The sequence below is a fragment of the Pollachius pollachius genome (assembly GCF_949987615.1).
Source record: "Pollachius pollachius genome assembly, chromosome: 4".
NCBI lineage: Eukaryota > Metazoa > Chordata > Actinopteri > Gadiformes > Gadidae > Pollachius > Pollachius pollachius.
This window is the reverse complement of record NC_136937.1, coordinates 3,981,668-3,984,727: the sequence shown is the minus strand read 5'-3', so window position 1 is coordinate 3,984,727 and position 3,060 is coordinate 3,981,668. Positions and strand designations below refer to the sequence as shown.

General features: G+C 46.2%; 1 protein-coding gene across 1 annotated transcript in view; it reads left to right on the top strand.

The window, feature by feature from the left end:
• syn3 (synapsin III) overlaps positions 1-2,600 on the top strand; it is a gene marked incomplete at both ends in the record, with an annotated part of 61,279 nt that extends 58,679 nt beyond the window's left edge. The window contains 4 exon segments of the mRNA XM_079735630.1: positions 757-891; positions 986-1,010; positions 1,780-1,939; positions 2,477-2,600. Coding sequence (XP_079591756.1) covers positions 757-891; positions 986-1,010; positions 1,780-1,939; positions 2,477-2,600 — 444 coding nt within the window.
• Between the last annotated feature and the right edge of the window lie 460 nt (positions 2,601-3,060).

Here is a 3,060-nt window from a genome sequence, read left to right as displayed (position 1 = left end):
CGCGCGCACACGCGCACGAGTGCATGTGACCTTAAGCGATGGAAAAGTTGTGTTTAGTTATTATTGTTATTATAATTTGAGATTAATCATTTGTCTAGCGAAGGAATGTGCTGTGTGTGTCTACGTGCCTGCGTGCGCGTGTGTGCCCTTCCTAGTCGAGCCCGGGGCAACATAATATTTACAGTTTATAGAACCGCACACGCTCTCTGCATTGCGGTTGTAGCGATGCGTCAACTCCCACGGGAACCGTGAATACTATAAATACGGTTGCGTAAGTATTCCCATTTCGTGAGCTCTTTGCCCCCATAATAAATTAGAAATAAATTGACCGAGGAGGCGCTTGGCGAGGGGAAAGACAAAGTCATGGTAATAATAATGTTAACAATAGTTATTATGAATTTCATTATTCAATATTAGTAATGTAACATTTCTCATCGAATGGGTTTTTGGGTGGCTGTGTTTTTTTGTGCCATTTTTCATGGGAAGTACCATAAAAGTACATTTCAATGCTTGATGATGCTTAATAAATTATTAATAAGCTGCCTTTTCCATAAAAAATGTACCCCCCGTTGATAAGAATGACACCAAAATTGACAGGAAACTTTGAAACGAACAATCGTGACGCATCTAGCAAAAATAAGACGTACAACACTTACACCTAGCGGCCGTTTGTGGAAATGCGTTGGTACTACTGTCGAAAGATGAGTATGAATCGCCTGATGATTTCTTTGTTTCTTTACTTGGCTGCTACGTCAGGTAATGGACAGCTCCATGCCGCTGATCGGTGAACACGTGGAGGAGGATAAACAGCTGATCACAGACATGGTGATGACCAAGATGGCGGCCGTTCTCCTGGGTGTCAACGCCGTACCCCAGCCCAGCTCTGTCAAGGTGAACTAACCGCTCTTTGATGGACACGAACACACGGCATTGATGTGAGGCTGTAAGGCACTGACGTAATCGTACCACTGTATCCCTCCCGCAGACCACCCAGCCAAGACGGGCCCAAGGTATTCTGAAATGTGTGTGTTGTGTAAATAGAATATGGTCTGTGTGTGCGCGTGTTTGTTGTGATCCGGATCTATTAACATGCTGTCTGAGTGTGCGGGTGTGTATGTATAACATGTTGTGTGTGTGTGTGTGTCGCGTGTATATAACCTTCTCTGCGTCTGTGTGTGTTGTGTATGTAGGCTTTTAATATGATGTGTCTGTGCGGTGTATCTCTAACATGCTATGTTATTGTGAGTGTGTGTTGTGTGAAAAAGAAATGCTGTCTGTGTATCTAACATACCTTGTGTGTGTTTGTATGCGTGTGTGTGCATTATGTGTATATATAACATACTTTGTGTTTTATGCCTATAAAGCATACATGGTGTGTGTGTTTGTTATGTCTATACAGCATATTCTATAAATGTGTGTGTTGTGTACATATAACAAACTGTGTGTTGTGTGTCTGTTATGTCCAAATAGCATATTCTATAAATGTGTGTATGTGTGTGTTGTGAACATATAACAATCTGTATGTGTGTGTCTCTGTCTGTGTGTGTGTCTGTGTGTGTGTGTGTGTGTGTGTCTCTCTGTCTATGTGTGTGTGTGTGTCTCTCTGTCTGTGTGTCTCTGTCTGTGTGTGTGTGTGTGTGTGTGTGTGTGTGTGTGTGTGTGTGTGTGTGTGTGTGTGTGTGTCTCTGTCTGTGTGTGTGTGTGTGTGTGTGTGTCTCTCTGTCTGTGTGTGTGTGTGTGTGTGTGTGTGTGTGTGTGTGTGTGTGTTTCCACCACCAGCCGGGGTCCGCTCCACCTCCGGTTCCCCGTCCCAGTCGGCCCACAGCTCCCCCCAGAGGGCCCGCTCCGCCTCCACCTCCCCCAGCCAGGCCTTCCAGCCCGGGCCCCTGCCGGCCCCAGGCGCCGGCCAGCCCACCCACAAGCAAGCCCCCCAGCTCAAGTGAGTGGGGCCCCCATAACCTCCAAATGTAGTGTGTTATGTAAAATCAAACTTCATTTATAAAGCGTCTTTCTTGCAAAATTGCAATACAAGGTGCTTAACAATACAATGAAAATAAACAAACATTCATGTCAACCGTTCATTCATGAATATGGAAAGTCCGATTTCACCAGTTCTAGTAATACTCGGTCTGGCCGCTAGGTGTCGACATTCGGAAGGTTATGTCCCTTCTTCACACGTTATGTGTTGAGTGTTTTTTACATCCATGGTCGTTTGCTGCAGTCACCCTACAGTCTACGCTGATTACGCAGCTCATAAAGACGTCTTAAATGTTGCTATTTGTTATTTAGTCCTTAACAAGCAGATATTATTTCATTGTCTTTCTTTATTTCTTCTTCGAATTTCTTTAGAACAACTAGTTTAGATCAAATGGCTCACATCCACATGTTTCCTAAAATCGATTTTAGACAGAATAGTGTTATCACTTATCGTAGCGTACGGACTAGCTAACGGCCGCATCCACCATCTCTTTGGCAGTAAGTCCCAGTCCCTGACCAACACCTTCACCGAGACGCTGCGGGGGAACCCCACCGACGACGAGGCCAAGGCGGAGACCATCCGCAGCCTCCGCCAGTCCTTCGCCAGTCTCTTCTCCGACTAACCTCCACCCCTCCCTACCCCCACCTCCATCCATCACTACCACCTCCACCACCACCACCACCATCTTGCTCACAGCCTGACCCCCTTGTCCTCAGAATAGGTGTGTGTTGAAGACCCCCCTCCCCATCCTACTCCAGATTATTATCCTAGGGGCTGTCGTGGTTCTAAATGCGAGCGAATGTGGGATACCGCTTTGGGTGGAGTTCCCTCTACCCAGCTTGCGTGAGTTAAGATGGAACCAGGATGGCCACTAGGCGATTAAGGCCAGTGGAGCGCTCTGTTCGTCCACCGCACCCGCGTGTGACCCCTGTTATCGATATAGCGAAGCAACGGCTAACCGTGGGCTAAGCTAGCTTGGGTGTGCGATGTAAAGTGTCGTTTTGGTTGGGGTTTGGTTTTATAATTATTGTATCTTTAATTGACTTGTCTCACTGGCAAAGTTTATTTTTTACAGAAATTCT